The sequence below is a fragment of the Selaginella moellendorffii genome, unplaced genomic scaffold (genome assembly GCF_000143415.4).
Source record: "Selaginella moellendorffii unplaced genomic scaffold, v1.0 SELMOscaffold_89, whole genome shotgun sequence".
Classification (NCBI taxonomy): Eukaryota; Viridiplantae; Streptophyta; class Lycopodiopsida; order Selaginellales; family Selaginellaceae; genus Selaginella; species Selaginella moellendorffii.
Window position 1 is genome coordinate 596225 of NW_003314350.1, and position 15828 is coordinate 612052.

At 48.3% G+C, this 15828-nt stretch overlaps 5 protein-coding genes across 7 annotated transcripts; 3 read left to right on the plus strand and 2 right to left on the minus strand.

The window, feature by feature from the left end:
• The first annotated feature begins 2 nt into the window (after window positions 1-2).
• On the plus strand, window positions 3-1303 carry LOC9638879. Its single transcript, XM_002988487.2, has 5 exons — window positions 3-162; window positions 412-605; window positions 666-1002; window positions 1059-1147; window positions 1200-1303. The coding sequence occupies exons 1-4, from the start codon at window positions 67-69 to the stop codon at window positions 1125-1127; spliced, it is 696 nt and encodes a 231-aa protein (XP_002988533.2). The 5' UTR covers window positions 3-66; the 3' UTR covers window positions 1128-1147; window positions 1200-1303.
• On the minus strand, window positions 1272-1903 carry LOC112341767 (F-box protein GID2-like). The gene has a single exon (XM_024662417.1). It carries the CDS (start codon window positions 1824-1826, stop codon window positions 1350-1352), a length of 477 nt encoding a protein of 158 aa, XP_024518185.1. The 5' UTR covers window positions 1827-1903; the 3' UTR covers window positions 1272-1349.
• Window positions 1840-3819, plus strand: LOC9638331 (pleckstrin homology domain-containing family D member 1). 2 transcript variants are annotated; one of them, XM_024662413.1, is made up of 11 exons: window positions 1841-1951; window positions 2015-2146; window positions 2206-2398; window positions 2481-2548; window positions 2611-2664; window positions 2728-2820; window positions 2873-2946; window positions 3020-3078; window positions 3145-3218; window positions 3267-3371; window positions 3425-3819. In XM_024662413.1, exons 1-11 carry the CDS (start codon window positions 1931-1933, stop codon window positions 3626-3628), a joined length of 1077 nt encoding a protein of 358 aa, XP_024518181.1. In that variant the 5' UTR covers window positions 1841-1930; the 3' UTR covers window positions 3629-3819. The 2 variants fall into 2 exon arrangements, with proteins under 2 accessions (XP_024518180.1, XP_024518181.1); XM_024662412.1 differs by having other exon boundaries at window positions 1840-1951; window positions 3145-3371.
• Window positions 3519-6424, minus strand: LOC9638332 (DNA-directed RNA polymerase III subunit RPC5). The gene is made up of 13 exons (XM_002988583.2): window positions 6051-6424; window positions 5934-6002; window positions 5764-5871; window positions 5652-5717; window positions 5425-5598; window positions 5281-5367; window positions 5125-5231; window positions 4974-5069; window positions 4866-4917; window positions 4239-4822; window positions 3951-4166; window positions 3784-3898; window positions 3519-3736 (listed from the first exon to the last, which is right to left on the minus strand). The coding sequence occupies exons 1-13, from the start codon at window positions 6417-6419 to the stop codon at window positions 3665-3667; spliced, it is 2115 nt and encodes a 704-aa protein (XP_002988629.2). The 5' UTR covers window positions 6420-6424; the 3' UTR covers window positions 3519-3664.
• Window positions 6425-6453: 29 nt separating this feature from the next.
• LOC9638880 lies at window positions 6454-15014 on the plus strand. 2 transcript variants are annotated; one of them, XM_024662418.1, is made up of 19 exons: window positions 6454-6923; window positions 6985-9199; window positions 9253-9347; window positions 9410-9758; window positions 9806-10007; window positions 10075-10239; window positions 10299-10565; window positions 10623-10820; window positions 10870-11118; window positions 11172-12374; window positions 12436-12492; window positions 12743-13174; window positions 13234-13457; window positions 13513-13646; window positions 13734-13931; window positions 13996-14174; window positions 14322-14436; window positions 14534-14711; window positions 14780-15014. In XM_024662418.1, the coding sequence occupies exons 1-17, from the start codon at window positions 6491-6493 to the stop codon at window positions 14424-14426; spliced, it is 6705 nt and encodes a 2234-aa protein (XP_024518186.1). In that variant the 5' UTR covers window positions 6454-6490; the 3' UTR covers window positions 14427-14436; window positions 14534-14711; window positions 14780-15014. The 2 variants fall into 2 exon arrangements, with proteins under 2 accessions (XP_024518186.1, XP_024518187.1); XM_024662419.1 differs by having other exon boundaries at window positions 14534-14707.
• Window positions 15015-15828: the final 814 nt, after the last annotated feature.

Genomic DNA, 15828 nt, shown 5'->3' on the forward strand with positions numbered 1-15828 from the left:
CATCGCTTTTACGTGGGGGTTTATTGACGGTCGTGACGTGGCAAGGGTTCTCTTCTTTCATATGGCATGGGCTTTTTCTTCCAGCGCCATTGCTGCTCCTGCGCGTGGCTGTCGAGCTACGATCGAGTGCAATGCATCGCCGTCGCGCTGATCTACATCCAGGTTTGGCTCTCTCCTCGATCTTCTTCGCCTGGCATCGCAGGTTCTTGCTCAATCGATCGATCTCCTCTCTCTTCTCTTTCTTTGCCCTCGCATTCGCATAGCCGACCGCGTTCTTGCCCTCCTCCGATGTTTTCCCATTGATCGATCATAGCTGTCGGTGCATCGTGTTCTTGGTCGATATTTCGCGAAATCCCTCTCGATCGAGCATGGAAATATCTTCTCTCCTTCACAGATCCTCCGTTTTCGCAGATTCTTTGCGCTGTTATCGGCTCGTTGGGAGCCACATACGCTGGAGTCGCGGTCGCGAATTTGGCAGTAGCACTCTTCGCGTTGGTAGCAGTGGAGAGTGGCAGCCAAAACCTGGGACGAACCTATGCCGGTTTGCTCGCCTGCGCTCTTCTTCTAGACGTTGCTTGGCTCGTCCTCTTCACTCGTGATATATGGTAAGAACTTCTTTCTCTTTCATCTTCTAGAGTTGATATATCGTTTAAACCTCTTGCCAGGCACATCGCCAAGGATCCAGACGCTGGATCATACGTGAAGTTCTCAGTGATGGCCGTCCTGTCGATGGAAATCGCGGGGTTCGTGGTGCGCTTCTTCTCGGCTTTCCTTTGGGTGCAAATGTACAGGCTCGGCGCGTCCAGGGACTTGACAGGGCTCTACCAGCACATTGATTTCGGAGGGATCGGAACTGTGGGTTTCACGACACCGCTCGCCAGCCCCGCGCCATCTCGCCAAGTTTCTGGGAAAGAAGACATTGTTGGTGGCTCCATCTACAACCCCGCGTACTATTCTTCGCTCTTCCAGCCCGCTGGAACACTGGCAGAAGCAAACGTCGAGGTAAAAATCCTCTTTTTCTCTCGAATTCTGGTGGTTTGATCGCTGGTGTTTGCTAGATCGTGGAGGAGAAAACCAATGGAGACATGGCTACCGCGCTAGCTTCTTGTCCAAGTGAACGATTGTAAAGATGGTGGTCTTCTTCGAGGTAGCTTATAGATTCGTTTGATTTTCATGGTTTGATCGTTGGTGATTGCTAGATCGTGGAGGAGAAATCAAAAGGAGACACGGCTTAGCGCGCTAGCAAGTGAGCGATTGTAAAGATGGTGGTCTTCGAGGTATCTTATAAGTTTGTTTATTCGCACACCACACGATGATAATAGGGAGGGGCACAAGTCAGTAGTGATCGATCACTCAAGGCTGGAGAGTTTGCGCTTGAGCAAAGGTCCCGGATTGCTGGAAGACCCTCGCAAGAAGCAGTCGATCGAGTAGAGCGAGAGGGAGAGATTGACCTCGTCTCTCCCCCACGTCGATCGGGGCTGGGACTGGCAGCAATTCCTCTTGAGCATAGGGCCCAAATGGAGGAAGAAGAAGCGACGGAAGCCCCCGAGCGATTCCACCACGGCTCTGATCTGCTGTGCGGAAGAACACGCCGGCACGGGGCCGGATCCCAGTGGGTTCTTGTGGCCACTGGATCGCCGGCTGCGCTTGGCGGCGGCGCCGGGCCAGTGGAGGATGCACAGCGATTCCCACAGCTTCTCGTGCCGCGCCACGCCGCTCCATTGCTTGCTCACGCACGAAACCCTAGCCAAGGAGAAGGCATCCAGATGCTTGAATACCTCGAGGAGCATGTCGTCGTGGATGGGATTGTGTCGCGGGGTCCCCATTCCCGGGCGATGGACGATCCGGCAAGGTCTCTCTCTTTCTTTCCCCCTTATCGCGAAATTTAGGGTTCTTGGGCGGATTTTAGGGCTGCTTTGTTTTTGGCGCCATGGCGATGATGGAGAACAAGGTGAGGGAGGGAGCGATTCGTCTTTTGCCGGATTCTTAACTTACGAGGTTTTGATCGATCCAGTCGCTGCTGTGGGCGCATCCGGAGAAGAGCGGGCAGCTCCTGAAACGCGGGAGCGATATCAAGTCTTGGAAGAAGCGGCAATTTGCGCTCAAGGACACATTCTTGTTCTACTTTAAGATTTTGCCTACAGTGGTACGCTACATTTGTCTTATTCTCTGATGGATGCAAAGGATTTTTAATTTTTTTTGTAGGAACAATCCGAGCCAACTGGTGTGATTCCTTTGCAAGGATGCAAAGTGGAAGCCATTCCGGCTGGAGTCCATGGCATCAAGAAATACTCTTTTATCATCAATCTTCCGGACAAGTATATCTTGACAAAGGCCGTGAAGCGTGCTCTTTATATTCTATCAGCGCACGACGAACCGGACAGACAATCTTGGATTGGTACGCTGGATGAAATTTCGTTTCTCTGTTATCTATCTTCTCTTTTCATTCTTTTCTGTGTGATGTCTCTTTGTTTGAACAGATGCAATTCGTTGTGCCTCTGTATCCAAGCAGATTATTCGCGCCAAGCTCGAGCACTCGAGGCTTGAGGTAAAATCTCTCGTCAAGCTTAATGAAGAGGTAGCTCTGAAAGAAACAAAGACTTTGCGTAGGTTCACGACCTGGAACTGCGATGGAAGGTTGCAAGTGCTCTAGATGCCGGCAAGGTACGTTATCAAATTCTTACACTAAACAAAACCTTTGCCTCTAAACTTTGTTTTTCTCTTCAGAAAATGCCGTTTGAGCTACAAGAAAGCGTTGTCATGCAAGCTCTGGCGGACGAACTTATGGAAGTTTATTACTCGATCGAGCTTTTAAACCAGGCAGGGAAAGCCTTTGCTTTTGCTACTGGCGTTTAATTCCTTGAAATTTCAGAGACTAGAGGAAGCCACGGACAGGTACAGAACAGCCTGCGAGCAACTATCTATGCTAGAGCAAGCCAATGCCATGTAAACTTCTCATTCTTTCTTTTCTGTCTTCTCAGTTTATCTTTCCGGATCAAATGGAGCTACTGAATTGTAGGCACCAGGAAGCTCTTATGCGTGAAGGATCTATGCAAATGATGCATAAGATAAGATCAGGTATGAGCTCTCAAAGTTTGGTTTTAATTTTTTCTTTGCTCACTCGTTTTGTGTTTCGTGTTTTAGATGAAAGTGAATGCAACGGGATCCTCGAGTACTTGGTCGCTGCAAGGATATCATTAAGAACACTTCAAAAGCAGGTAACTCGCGATTTTTATAGAAGCAAAGCTGTGAAAAGTTTTCTACAGGTAGACGCACTGTCTGGCCTCAGTGAAGGTGGTGAAGGGGTTCCATCGTATGTGGATATTGAGGGGCTACTAAGACAAACTTTGGCTCGCCTGGGAACTCTAGAGGTATCAAAAAAGAAGTTTTCAAGGATGATGGTCTCACTGTTTTGGATTTGCAGTACCAAACATGGGGAACTGAGAACTTGCCAGACGAGGAGCAAATTGCGAGCCTCTATGCTGCGATCGAAGCTTGCCACAAACAAGAGAAGCATCTGGTGAACGAAGCAGCTATATTTCTCGGCTATGCTCCAGCTGATGTGGGAAGTCAAGTCACTTTACCTCCCCCAGCAGCTGGAGGAGAGAATACATCCGAAGATCATTGATCTTTCCTACCAAAATTTCCTTTTATTCGGCCTCTGCTAGCTTGGACGACCATCGCCAGTTTTCAGCACCCAAGTAGCACCTCTCGTGTAGCAAAGTTCCTTCATTATCTGGAGCACAGAGATCAAGTATGGGAAGTTTTGTAAGCTTTGAGTACCTTTTGGTAAAGTTGATTCGACGGCATTTTACGTAACGCCAGCTTAAACGCTTCCATGATCTCTGATCGTTGCAAGCCAGCGGACTTTTGCTTCAGTAACGCGATGACCACTTCCCTGCACGAAGACAAGTTAGAAACTACGCACGTAATCTACTTTCAAACGGTACCTAAAAGGGTCTTGAGTGGGATCTCCGAGCTGAGTTAGGAAGTAAACACCGTTGATGTTCGTCGCAATGGTGTCCACAATTGCTGTTAGTTCGGCCACTGGCGCCGACGCTCCTTTGGCAGCTGCTACTGCCGAGGCCTTCTCCTCGACTTTAACGTTGTCTGCTTGAGATTTTGTGATTGCCGATTCACGCAGGCAGTGACAGATGAATTGCAGCCTGTGGAAGTGAGTTACGAGATTATCAAACGTTAGAAAGACAAGGAAAAAAAAAAGAGAAAGAGAAACTTACGTGCACACATGGTGTTTGAGAAAGATTTGCGTGAGTGCGTCCGGTAGAGCAGCAAGCGTTTCCGGTGCCATGCTCGACGAAGTTGAGGGCCTCGGTGGAATGCCTGTGCTTGCTGCAAGGCCGCTGCCTGGCTTAGCACCCATTGCCTTGCCGGACCCCATTTGTTGGACGGCTAGAGCCCTGTCGCTAATGAGCTTCTCTCCTGCAGTCCAGCGTTGGAGCTGATCTTTGGCGATGGAGTTATGACGCTTGATAAAAGTCTTGTCTGTGCTTTCGATGAACTCCCAGCCGCCTGTCTTGATGTTTTGCACTGCGAGAGGAACAAGTATCTCCCGCAAAATCTCCTTAGAGACCCTGAGTTGCTCGAGAGTTTCACGACTGACCACCCGGTTCTTGACAAACTGTAGGAGGATATAGTCTCGAATCGCACACCGACCACCTGTGTAGCGCATATTACTCGTTGCCACCCAGCAGCCTTGCACCAGATAAGCTGTTTTCTGGAGAACATCCAGAACTTCCTCCTCCGTGCAACCTGCCGGAGCCAGCTTCATAAGTCTTTCGAATTGCAGCACATGTACTCGACCCTGATATTTTACCGCATTACAACCTTTAGAAACTCTTCCTTACCTGAGACAAGACAGCGTGCAATCTCTTGTCCAGCGGCAAAGTATCCAAATAGCTGCAAAGTGCGTCGGCAGATATTCAGAAGAAATGAAGAAAATAACAAATTCTAACCTTTTCGAGAGAGGCTCTTTTCCTAGCCCTGGCACGGCTTGTGACGCTGCAGCCGAAGGCGCACGACCAGGGACCAGTTTCTTCATATATTCATTCCTGCCAAAAGTAAGAACAAGTTCTTTTGCATCTGTTCACGACTAATATCACTTACCGAGACATGTCGAAGCGGATGAGATTGTTTGCGGAGGACTTCATTTTCATTTTGATTTCCTTGGTTACAGGACTGTCTAACCCATGCGGCTCAAGTGTGATCCACGCCTGCAGAAGGAGCATGTTAGTAGGAAAACTGATTTAGATAGAAACAGACCTCGGCCTCCTCAAGTTGTTTCAGATGCGCGTATGACATCAATCTAGATTGCTGCTGACGCTCTGTCTCTTGTTTCTTTATTTCCACCTGCAAGTTCGTCCCTGTCAGCTACTGAAGTGGAAAAAGCTAAAGAATGGAACATACCTTAAAAGCCACAGGCTCTGGTTTCTTTTCAGTAGCAGCCCCTTCCTCAGCGTCGGGCATCTCGTCATCACTTTCAACGCGAGTGATATTTTTTTTCTTCTGCTCATCAGCTTCGTTCAGATAACTCAACGACGGACGAAGTTGGACAATCGCATGCAACGGATTCAAGTGGAGCTGTAGAAAGGAGATGCATGAGAACCAAGGAAAGAAGAGAGATGGCAAATAACCTTGTTCCCTTGCAGAATTCCAATGGCATAGTTCGTCGAGAGGTTGCCTTGAGTAGAAGTTAACGTCTGCGTGGAGATCATCAGGAACAACCCATCGATCTTAGCGTTTCACCTGTTTAGCGATTCGGAGATGGTCGTCCGCGGCGTCATCATAGTTGTCTCCAAACCGATCGACTTGGAGATCAACCTCGAGTTTCTGGTGTTGGTGCTTCACGCGAACCTGATAGCAAACTAGAACTCAATCCAGGAAGAAACCACCAAAACGTAGCGTAAAGAACAAACCGCTTCGCATCGTTGTTCCAACTCGTAAGGTCTCCAATACGGTCGAAGAGGATATTGGAGAAGATAGAACTATAGCAAAATCTATAAGACAGAGAGAAAGAGAAATCCATACGCTACCTTGGTGTCTGGATCGGCTGTAGGAGTAATATGGACCTCGATCTCTCTCACCACTGTATCTCCGTCCTCCACAATATCGGCCACTGATTCCATCGTCACTTCCTCTGGAACACTGCTTCCAGCTCCATCCATCCCCTCCCAGACCACAGCTCCATCCTCCATCTTTACCTTGATATCCATTTCGTCGTCATCGAGGATGAAATCCAGAGGCTCCGGCTTGACATCGATCTCCATTGTATCCTCGTCCATCACTGGAGGCAGATCCTCGATCTTCACCTGTGGTGGGGGCTGCGCGACGCTGGAAGCATTGGCGCTGGCCTCCGATCGCCTCCCGCGAGCTGGAACTCGCGGCTTGAATTTGGGCTCCATTGGCACACAAACTTTAGGGTTCTTAGAGCTAGGTTAGATTTTTGGAGCGATCGAAATGTAGCAGCCGAGGTATGGATCGCAGATTCTCGGAGTATACCGGACATGGCGCTGCTGCGAGCGTGTCCAGCAGCGAGCCTTCTTCCACCGCGGTGCCGCTCCAGTTGTTCGTGCGCCAGGAGATCCCTGGCGCCTCAAATCCGGGGCCCTACATTGCGGATTGCTTGCCGGATTTCGCCGGCTATAGCTGGATTGCGCATGGAGCGGGCAGCCAGCTAGTAATATCGATCGTCGCGTCGCCAGACAAGAAGGAGGAGTTTGGGATCGCGCGCTTGTTTCATCAGGCTCTAGAGACGAGGCTGGTCGAGGTATCGGACGAGGATTCTCTTGTCAGTATCGTCAGCTGGGGGAATTCTCAATCCGGGAGCGTTGGGGCTGCCGCTGGAAAGGCGATCTACATCTTTGCTCCCAGATTGCTTGGAAGACCTGAGACACAAAACACTCCAGGTGATCTCTTTTATTTTCTTCCTCGCTTCATGGAACTGGAACTAAAACTCTTTCTTTGCAGCTCTTCCGCTAGAATGGGAGCCCAGGAGCATGCTCGTCCATGCTTTTCCTGTGACACATTTTTCATGGAGCGGATCTGGCGATGGTATACTTTCGTCGGCTGGATCAAAGATCTCGATGTGGAAGCAAGACGATGATGGGTCTGGTAACTGGGTTCCCGTTTGGCAATCTTTGGTGGAGTGGCCTCAAGCGCTTGTAGCTGCGTCGTGGTCGTATAGGGGTCTCGCAGCGTCCGCGGACATGGATAACTTAGCAGGAAAGGATCTTAGAGGAAAGGCTACAGTGTGGTGGTGGCAAGAAGGCTCAGAGGCACAGCCAGTGGAGCTTTCTCATCCAAGGCAAGTTCTTGCTATACAGTGGAGGCCCGTGTCAAGGCAAAACGGAAAGGTGGTGGAGGAAAGTGAGCATCACAGGCTGATACTACTTACGTCTTGCCGAGATGGAGTTGTCCGGCTGTGGCTGGAGATTGACAGTGGGAAAGCAAGAGCTGACAGCGCCATGGTCAAGCCGGCGTTTTTCGTCAGTGCCTTGATCGAAGTGAACACGAGCTTGCAAGCAACACTGGGACTGGACTGCTTTGTGACTTGGGGGTTGGAAAAATCGCTGGGAAGTAGTTTCGCCACGGGGAATTCGACAGAGGTTGCGGCTTGTGAGTGGATCGTGGGGACGGGGCCTCGTGGAGTCGTTGCACTTTGGTCTTTGCATTGCCTGGACGATGTGTATCCTCCGCGCTGTCCTCGAGTTTTACTGTGGCAACAAGGGACGTTACGTTTTCTCGACTCGGAACCAGACATCGCAGAGAATCCATGTTTTTTCAAGGCAGTGATTCAGAGAGCTCAATCCTCGGTTCCGCCAACTTCGGTGGACTTGTTCGAAGTTTACGATGGAGGTCTGTTGAGACGCTCTCGGCTTTGGCCCCCGGTCACTTCCATTGGCGGTGGTAGTGGTCTTGGGAGGAGAGCATCCGATACAACGGGGTTGACGAGTAAGATCAAGATTGGTACGTGGGGACGCTCTCACGAGGATTTCCTCACGTTCGGTCACACCGGGGATAAGATAAATCTTGCTCTACATCCGGCTCGTGCAGCAAGAGTGGCAGCATCCGTTGACAAAGCAGGAACTCTTCTACTTTGGCAAACTAGCCTTCCTCTCGAACCTTACGTCGAGGCTCCGCATTTGCACGTATCATCCTGGAGACTCTGTGGCAGATTGTCCATACAGACCGAAAACTTTCTGCCGGCACTCTGCTGGTCTCCGGCTCTACTTTCGGGTGATAAGATGGTGTTAGTGGTGAGCCATTCCGACAGCATGTCCTGTTATCTCGTAGTAAGGGACAGATCGAAGGAACAACACTGGCTCGCATTAGATCTGCTATACGAGTTGCGGCCTCCAGTGTCTCAAGAAAAGCTGGTACTGGAAGACGTGTTCGTGATCCAGAACTCTGCACAGAAGGATCAGTCGGTTCTTGTTCTTGTTGCTTGCGGGAACAAGGGAAACGTGGCGATGTCCTGGACCTTTAACATCATCTTATGCGAAAAAGATGGTGAAGAAGATCAACAAAACTCTCGACAGTCGGGCATTCCTTACAAGGGACCACTAGTGGGGGCTGAAGAAGCAATCTACACAACATGCTTCTGGACTGGCTATATGTTTATGGCTCCTGGAGAAAGACTCTTGAGCGCAACCTCCCATTATCCGTCACCGTATGATTTCGTTTCGGGCTGTGAAGACGGGTCTTTACGGCTCTGGCGAGTAACTCTGCCGGAAAATCAGCATCTCAACTCCTGGGAGTGTGTTGGTCGACTGACAACAATTTCTTCTGAAGGGTTCACTTTGCTAGCTGTGGGTAACCATGGCACAAAGCTGGCTTCTTCGACGCAGTCTGATTCAACTCTGAGAATTTGGGAGATAGTTTGTGGCTCAGGCAGCTACTTGCATTACCTTACAGGAGAGATCGTCCTAGCTCAAAGTCCAGCTGCATTGAGCTGGTTCGAAGGTGGTGATGGAATTTCAATGCTGGGGGTAGTGATCGCCGGTTTAGTCCAGGTTTACGTTGAAGCCCGTGATGACGCATCCGACTACTCGAGCTGGGTCTGCCTAGCGTCGATTTCCACTTTGCATTGCGTGGATGGACTTTTTTGGGGGCCACAAGCGTCGCTTGTTGTGACGACTGAAAGCCGGATACAACTTCTAAGTCAATGGGGGACGGAAAGCGGGTAAGCATTGTCTTTATGCTTTACTTTCAAATCGTTAAATTTTGAATGCTCAGTGGAACTGTGGAGATGTTGTTGAAGGCAGCTATTACAGCTTCACGACCGCGATCGCTCTGCCATCCGAAGTCGATTTTGAATTTTCTCTTGAACGGTATGCTGCACTGCCTATTCTGTGTTTGTGAAACTCATAGCTGGCTGTGATAATATGGCTAGGAGAGCAGCACCAAGCAAGTATCTGTCTTCGACGCCTCTTATCCCTTGCGGCTGAAAGGACATGCGACTCTCTTGAGTTCCCGTTCATTTCGATACATGATATTCAAAAGGAGAAGGAGTTGGAACACACCGCGGTAACACAAACAACAGCATGGGTCTTTGGGGAGTCGATGGAGCACTCAGACAGTCTTCACGATGTAGATGGTCCGTTGAGCGCTTTGGAATTGGAGCAGCTTACCTCGATTGTAGAGCTTTTTAAAAATGGCTCTCAGCTTCTACCAGTCATCCACTTACTTCAAGAGATTCGTCAGTCAAGTCAGTTTGCATACCTTGATGAACCAGGCCAAAGGTAAGATCTTTTTAATATCATGCAATCACTTATAGTGCATTATCCAGGGTTGCTATATCTGTTCTCTACAACAAGCTTCAGAATTTGGAAGTCCTTGTAGATTCTAAAACGATTGCATGGGCCCTTCAGTCGGAATGCAAGGATTTACTCGTTGATATGCTCATTCCAGAGAACAGCATGTCATGGTCCGCTTTAAGAGCTCTGGGAGTTGGGCTTTGGTTTACAGATGTTGGACAGCTTCGTGCACGGGTAACTACTGGTTACTGGTGCATATTATTGTGATTACTGATCTGTGCTATCTCGTTTATGTTATCAGATAGAGAAACTGGCAAGGACTCTATTTTTGCAAAGCCGTGATCCTAAGGACTGTGCTCTTTTCTATATTGCATTGGATCGGAAAACGGTACTGTCCGGCTTATTTAAAATGAGTCGGGATGAAAGCGACAAACCTTTGGTTCAGTTTTTTTCTAGGGATTTTCAGGTACGTGCTTTGAGTGTATCCAAAAGATTATTTCAACCTTTCTTCTTTTCTGGTGTTAGGACGACAAAAACAAATCTGCTGCTCTTAAAAATGCCTACGTCCTGATGGGAAAGCATCGGCATGAACTTGCAGCTACGTTTTTCTTGTTAGGGGGAGATTTAGAATCTGCATTATCAGTGTGTACCAGAAGCCTTTGTGACCCGCAGCTAGCATTGGTTATATGTCGCCTGAAGGGGAGTAATGACCAACCAGCAAAAGATCTTATTTCTAAAGAGCTGCTTCCAGACGCAAAAATTTCCGATAAATGGCTTGCGAGCGTATTTCAGGTACTTAACTTCTATTTAAGTATAAGAATGTGAGAAGACGGTTGTTTCTTTCTGCAGTATTTACTTGGTGAGCGTCTTGAAGCTCTCTGCGAAATAGTCGGAAGTGACAAAGATCCAGGAAAACTACCTCTTCTCGATCCTGATGTTGGAGACTACTGTCGTGTTGTTCTCTCGAAACCCGGAATGACTTGTTCTTCCATAGCAAACAAGGCGTGTCGGATATCTGCTCTAGCTTTGAAGAAGCTTGGACTTCCCGTAATATACACTTCCTCGCTGTTTCTGTTCTGATGTTTTATTTTTGCAGTTAAGAGCTTTAGAGATCCTGCGAAGATCGTCACATGAAACATGCAGTGCTGGTCAAATGGATTGGATTTTTCCCGCTGTGGTAGAAAAGCTTGCTGTACACTTCGTGGAAGGTCTCGCCTTGCAATACATGATCGATGCTGGGGAGATATGGCGCGACTTCAAGCAAAAGACAGCGGACAATGGCGTTCGGGATCTAGCCATCCTCAACCGCAAGTTTTCTATCGATCCGGCATCTTTGTCTAACTTGGTAAGCTGTTTCCCATTCTTTTTAGCATGTTTATTATTGTGTTATCTTTACAGCTTGAGCTCACCGCATGGCATCTTGGGCGTCCATGGTTTGGTTATTGGTTGCTCAACACCGCTACTATATCTACGGATTTGCCATCACCTTTCAGCTCTTCGACTAATTATAAAGAAACCATTTTGGAGTTCGTGTCTTCGACAGAGATATTTTGTGCGACATTGCTAGCCTTCGGCCCTGCCATCTTTCCATCAAGTATTTCATTGGATACATATGGGAACTTTCAACCACTTTTGATGAACGAGGGACATATTGGTCTAGCAACTGACAAGGCCTGGTCCACAACGTTGCCTCAGGTTGAAGAATTAAGAAGTTATGCAAGCCAGATCAATCAGTTCGTATCCAGCAGCAGCTCGATACCTGATGAAACGGAGAGACGGCATTTGTTTCTACTCGCCTTTATTTTTCTGATGGGAGCAGCTTGGCTTAAGAGACAGGCGGAGGTGCTGTTATTTATAATTCAGATGATGCTGGACACCGAGACAACTTCTGGACTCGATCTTAACGCCTGCTTTCGTATGGAGCCGTCCAAGACTGCTTTCGACGGGTCTGAAACAAAGTTACTAAGCGACGATGATACATGGCTCTTACTTGGTGTTGCATTGTGGAGCCGGGTCCTTGCTTTTCTAAAACGGCAGCTTTCGACGGTGGCGACTGAGGTTTCTTATTCTGGCTTTGGCAGAGTTTCTCCTAGACAATCGACTATCAAATCCTTCTCGCGACTGTCGTTCGTAAGCGTTGCCGAGCAATCTGCGAAACCTCGCCGACAACCTGGTGCCGAAGCTCTGTTATCGTCCATAGGCTGCATATTTTCGAAACTAAGAACTCAGTTGGCACTTCGGGTCAGGGACACAGCAAATGGGGCTTCACTTGACTTTTTGTGGAAGGAAGCACTGGATACTGGAAACTATATCCAGAATTCGTACGTGGAACTTTGGAAGCTTCTATCTGTAAATGAGGAGGTTCGCGCGGCCTTGAAAATGGAAGGTATTGATGGACAACAGCCGTTGGAGAGCAAGGTTGGCTGGATAGCAGAAACAAGTGATAGAAGTTCGGCTTCAGCTGTTCCTGCTCCAGAAGAAAGTGGCATCCGGTCTCAGCTTAGTAGGAGGTTTAGTATGAAGGGATTGATCCGGAGCCACTTCAACACTAGATTTCGCAAGGACGACGAAGCTTTGCATTCGCCAGGCGATTCACTGGAGGTATATCATTTTCCATTTCGACTTTGAATTCCTAAAGAATCCGTGTGTTTGTCCTTTGCAGGCTATCTCAGTCAACAGTTGCAATCCCGAGCAAGTGGTCGTTGCGAGCAGTAGCAAGGTACATTTTCTCATCTCTAGTGTCATTTCGTAGTTTGCATGGAAGCTTGCCGTTTGTGAGCCTACAAACATTGTGCAGGCACAGTAGGAGCATCCTGTGCTCGACTTTTTTTTCCATTTGGAGCGTGTTGAGATTGCTTGGAATGTCTCTGGGATAATCCCAGTCGTCGAATGTAAGCACTTGACTGACCTTGTTTTGTGGCTAGCCTGCACAAGTCTTTCCATACTTTTGATTTGGTACTTTTCTCCAGGGACTTCTTTACCTTGAACTTGATACGTATGGCAAGTTTTCTGAGTCCAAAGACAACTTGTGGGCAGAAGCTGACTGGCCTCAGGATGGCTGGGCAGGATCAGTGTCAACACCCGTCCCAACTTTTGTCACACCCGGTGTAGGCTTGGGTAGCAAGAGCGGCTCGGGCATTGGACTAGGTGGTGCAGCAGTCGGAATGGCAGCACTGTCAAAGTCCGTAAAGGAGTCGAGAAAAGCTGCGGTTGGATTTGGAGTTCCAGGATATGCAGGCATTGCAGCCTGGCATATGGGATGGGAGGAACTAGCAGACTACGATGGACTCGTCGATCCTCCGGCCACTGTTGAGAACGTGACAACGTCCGCTATAGCTGCACATCCTTTGCGGCCTTTCTTTCTCGTCGGCGCGAGAAACACTCACGTTTACCTCTGGAAGGTACGTTTGAATCACGTTTTCTCGTCCCTTGACTCTTATTTTGTTGCTGCACGATATAGTTTGGCGAGTCGTCGGCCACTGCAACTTATGGTGTCTTGCCGGCTGCAAATGTCCCACCACCTTACGCCCTTGCTTCCGTTTCTTCCGTCCAATTCGATCGTTGTGGTCATCGGTTTGCATCCTCAGCAGTCGATGGCACTGTGTGTGCGTGGCAGCTCGAAGTTGGAGGCCGAAGTAACGTCTGTCCTACTGAGTCTCAACTGTGCTTTGACCGCCATGCGTGGTACTGTTTTCGCGAGCTACAGTTCTATTCGATCTCTCACGGTCGGCCACTGCAGGGACGTCACTTTTGTTGGTGAGAGTGGCGCTATTATTGCAGCGGCCGGTTCTAGCCCCTCGGGAGAGAACCTGGTCGTCTGGAATACTTTAGCTCCCCCAAGCTCGGCGCGAATGTCGATTTCCTGCCATGAAGGTCTGTCAGCCTGTCCGTCTTCCTTCTTTTTTACTAGTATCGTACGTGTATATCTCATACTGGAGAAATGTTTTTGTTCTTGTGAAGGTGGTGCCAACTGCCTGGATGTATTGCACGCGGACCTTGGTGGCTCGCCTCTGATTATAACTGGAGGGAAGAAAGGAGATATCTCCGTTCATGACTTTCGATACATTACAACCGGCAAGGCGAAGCGTCGCAAGAACGGGTATCAAAGAACAGGCGACGATGGTCGTTTCGTGTGGCACATACCAAAAGCTCATACAGGTATGTATCTTGATTCGATTCGAGCTGGCCTATTGAATTTTTATTTCTCGGTTCTTGGACGTAGCGAGTGTAACCAGAGTGCGAGCAGTGCCAGGGACAACACTGTTTTTAACTGGCAGTAAAGACGGAGACGTCAAGCTTTGGGATGTGAACAAATGCGAGCTCGTAAAGCACTGGCAGAGAGTCCATGAGAAACGCTTGTTTCTTCAGCACAATACGCCAGGCTTGGGTGCTCTGGTTCAGGTGAGTGTTCCTCTCTCGTCGGCAAGGAATTGATTAAACCAGGCAGGCCTTCCTTGTTTCTTTTCTCTGCCTTTGTTTTCTTTCCATTTCTTTCGTTTTCTGCCGCTGCACGTTGATATAATAATGCGTGCACTTGCTTCGTTTCAGGCAGCAGTGATGGATTTGAGGATCTTACCAAATGGATTCATTACATGCGGGAGCGACGGGGCTCTTCGGCATTTTCGATTGGAAAGCGAGCATCACTCTGGTTGACCCGTGAAAGGTAGTGTTTCCAGTTTTTTGGCTTAAAAGCTTGCTTTCGAGTAGCTTTCTTCTTTTCTTCTTCGTTTTTTATCGCAGCCCTTTGGTGTTGTGCGCAGATTAGCATAACTTATAAGAACGCAATGCGTGTCAGAGAAATCCCAAAGATAAAACTGAGGATGAGGTTTTGTCGGGCATCCACCTGACAGGCTGCGGACGTGGGTGCGTCTCCGCGTGCCACGTGTCGTGGTGTCGGGTGGGCGCTGACTTGCCGGTCAACTTTACCGTCTGGTGTAGGTATGGTTAGTGCTTTCACTCACTATACGAGTATTTCTTTTTTTTACTTATTTATTTTTTTTGTGTAGGAGATTGGGTCCCCTTGGCTTGAATAAAAGATGTTAGAAAATGGATCTCAGTGCAAAGTGGTATCAGCCTCAATGCCTTTTGTGGATGAGGGGAATCTTTAAAATATTGGTATGGTCAATGTACGTCGCTTGCTTTTCTAGAACACTAGGAACATTTTTGTGGCAACCAAAAAGAAAGCAAGAGAAACAACAGGGACAGAAATAAAATAGCAAGGCCGCTTCTTCGAAACTCCAATACCATAAACCCGAAGTACTTCCAACTAAGATCGTTTCATAAACACCCACATGTTTAAGGAATAATTCAAGTCTTTTTGCGTGTTTAGAGAAGAATCCATGTATTTAAAACAAATATTCGAGCATGAGCATGAAGTAAACATGTAGCTGATTGAGATTATATACCCTACGAATGATATGATTTAACAATGCAGGTTTATATGATTTAAATTATATACACATGTTCTTCTCTTGTGGAACGAAGTTGTGAGTGGTGAACAACTCATCGTGCTTTCTTGCTTGCAGGATATGCCGCGGGTACACTGGAAATCTTTGACGAAACACGGCTTTAAGCAACAGGGGGATATGCCACTCTCTGCACGCAGACAGACAACACGAAACCAGGCGAGAGGGGGGGTGGTGGATTCGGATTCCATGAAACAAGATATTATGCTCCCCGCGAAAAGACGTCTCGTCTCTTTGGAGGGAATTCCAGAATTCTCGCTTGAGCTCGCAAAAGCTCGAGGAACAAATCCAAACGTATAAGTGTTACATGCACTATGGAGTTTTCACTTGGAGAGGGGCTTAGAGCTTTCTTTTCGGTGTTGTCTCGTATAGCAAGCAAGGAATGACTTTGCGTGTCGGCACATTGTGCCCATTTCATATCGAAACATTAATATATCACTTGTCAAGCTCAGTAGGACGAAGCCGGCATTCAAGATTTTCAGCGTGAAGTCGTTTTGGCGCTGCCAGTGTCACGGTTTGGGTTGAAAAACTTTGCCGTGGCTACGATACGGTAGCCGCCTGGTGGTGAAAGTGAGAAAAGAGGAAAAGTA

Coding starts and splice junctions, on each gene's coding strand:
- LOC9638331 (XM_024662412.1), top strand. CDS start 1,931: ATGGCGATGATGGAGAACAAG. Junction 2,147..2,205: donor TTAAGATTTTGCCTACAGTG/GTACGCTACATT, acceptor TTTTTTTTGTAG/GAACAATCCGAGCCAACTGG. Junction 2,665..2,727: donor GTGCTCTAGATGCCGGCAAG/GTACGTTATCAA, acceptor TTTTCTCTTCAG/AAAATGCCGTTTGAGCTACA.
- LOC9638332 (XM_002988583.2), bottom strand. CDS start 6,419: ATGGAGCCCAAATTCAAGCCGCGAGTTCCAGCTCGCGGGAGGCGATCG. Junction 5,718..5,763: donor ATCTCCGAATCGCTAAACAG/GTGAAACGCTAA, acceptor ATCTCCACGCAG/ACGTTAACTTCTACTCAAGG. Junction 5,599..5,651: donor GAATTCTGCAAGGGAACAAG/GTTATTTGCCAT, acceptor TCCTTTCTACAG/CTCCACTTGAATCCGTTGCA.
- LOC9638880 (XM_024662418.1), top strand. CDS start 6,491: ATGGATCGCAGATTCTCGGAGTATACCGGACATGGCGCTGCTGCGAGC. Junction 10,008..10,074: donor TTGGACAGCTTCGTGCACGG/GTAACTACTGGT, acceptor TTATGTTATCAG/ATAGAGAAACTGGCAAGGAC. Junction 10,566..10,622: donor GGCTTGCGAGCGTATTTCAG/GTACTTAACTTC, acceptor TTCTTTCTGCAG/TATTTACTTGGTGAGCGTCT.
- LOC112341767 (XM_024662417.1), bottom strand. CDS start 1,826: ATGGGGACCCCGCGACACAATCCCATCCACGACGACATGCTCCTCGAG.
- LOC9638879 (XM_002988487.2), top strand. CDS start 67: ATGGGCTTTTTCTTCCAGCGCCATTGCTGCTCCTGCGCGTGGCTGTCG. Junction 163..411: donor TCGCGCTGATCTACATCCAG/GTTTGGCTCTCT, acceptor CCGTTTTCGCAG/ATTCTTTGCGCTGTTATCGG. Junction 606..665: donor CTCTTCACTCGTGATATATG/GTAAGAACTTCT, acceptor ACCTCTTGCCAG/GCACATCGCCAAGGATCCAG.